The 1,389-nt window shown below is 55.9% G+C and overlaps 1 protein-coding gene across 1 annotated transcript; it reads left to right on the top strand.

Moving 5' to 3' along the window:
* The first annotated feature begins 436 nt into the window (after positions 1-436).
* Positions 437-1,147, top strand: LOC105829452. The gene is made up of 2 exons (XM_012668303.2): positions 437-543; positions 586-1,147. Exons 1-2 carry the CDS (start codon positions 437-439, stop codon positions 1,145-1,147), a joined length of 669 nt encoding a protein of 222 aa, XP_012523757.2.
* The last annotated feature ends 242 nt before the right edge of the window (positions 1,148-1,389 follow it).

Raw genomic sequence — 1,389 nt, 5'->3', positions numbered from 1 at the left:
CGGAGCTGCTGCACCGGGACGCTCTGGACCCTGGCTCGATCTTAACGAGGTTGATCAGGCGCTTCACAGATGGCTCCGACTTGTCCAGGAACTGCACTACCCCGTTGAGGTTGCAGCCGTCAAAGGCAATCAAGAACTCCCTCGTCGGAATCGGTTAATAACTTTGAACCCGTTTCTGAACGGCGACAGGATTCTCCGAGCTTGAGGTCGGCTCAGGCATCGCTCTTCTACGACCATGATCGTCCTACCGCGGTCGCACTTCGCTTGCCTCCTGGTGGAGTTGCATTATTGCCGCACGCTTCATGGAGGAGTGCAGCTGACGCTCTCCAGTCTTCACGACAGGTTCTGGCCTTCTCAGGGACGCGCCGTGATCAAGCGACTGTTGCATCAATGTATTGTGTGTACCCGGTGGCGAGCCACCCATCTGCAACCATCTATGGGCGACCTCCCGCGAGACAGAGTTAATCCAGCGCAGCCCTTCATGCACACCGGAGTGGACTACGCTGGGCCCGTTTTTATTCAAACCAGTAGAAGTCGAGGCCAGTGAGCTCATAAGGCCTTCATCGCCATCTTTGTCTGACTGAGTTCCAAGGCTTTGCACATCGAAGTGGTGTCAGATTACACGGCCGATTCGTTCCTAGCCACACTCCGAAGATTTACGTCCTGCCAAGGCTTGTGCACCGACCTTTACTCCGACTGCGGCACCAATTTCATTGGCGCAGACAAGCAGCTCAGGGATTTCTTCCGCGCCTCGTCCTCAGCCAGCCTCACCAGCCTTGCTAGCGCTATTTCCAATGACAACATCCGATGGCACTTCAACCCACCGTCTGCACCGCACTTCGGCGGTCTCTGGGAGGCTACGGTAAAGTCAACTAAGCACCACCTGCGACGTGTCATCGGCGACTCAACCCTTATCTACGAGGAAATGAGCACATTCTTAACGCAAGTGGAGACTTGCTTGAATTCCAGGCCGCTTCATCCACTCTTCGACGACCCCGACGACGTGTCCGCGCTCACTCCAGGTCACCTGCTGATCGGCAGTACGCTAATTGCCATCTCGGAACCTTCGCTCACCAAGACAGTCGAGTCTTCCCTGTCTCGCTGGCAGCATCTGCAAAAAATGCGCGATCACTTTTGGCAGCGGTAGTCATGCGAATGTCTGCACGCACTTGCAATACGTCCTAAGTGGCATAGGTCCGATCATACCCTGCAAGTAGGATCGCTGTGTCTCATCCGATCGGAAACGACTCCACCGAGCCGATGGCTCTTGGTCACGTCACAAGCCTTCACTCCGGTGAGAACGGCGTCACGCGAGTGGCGACCGTCAAGACAGCATCGTCAGAATTTCTGCGGCCCCTCCTGAAGTTGCTGCTGCTGCCGATGGACAAC

Source organism: Monomorium pharaonis, chromosome 10 (assembly GCF_013373865.1).
Source record: "Monomorium pharaonis isolate MP-MQ-018 chromosome 10, ASM1337386v2, whole genome shotgun sequence".
NCBI lineage: Eukaryota > Metazoa > Arthropoda > Insecta > Hymenoptera > Formicidae > Monomorium > Monomorium pharaonis.
This window is presented reverse-complemented; position numbering and strand designations above follow the sequence as displayed.

Coding starts and splice junctions, on each gene's coding strand:
- LOC105829452 (XM_012668303.2), top strand. CDS start 437: ATGGGCGACCTCCCGCGAGACAGAGTTAATCCAGCGCAGCCCTTCATG. Junction 544..585: donor ACCAGTAGAAGTCGAGGCCA/GTGAGCTCATAA, acceptor TGTCTGACTGAG/TTCCAAGGCTTTGCACATCG.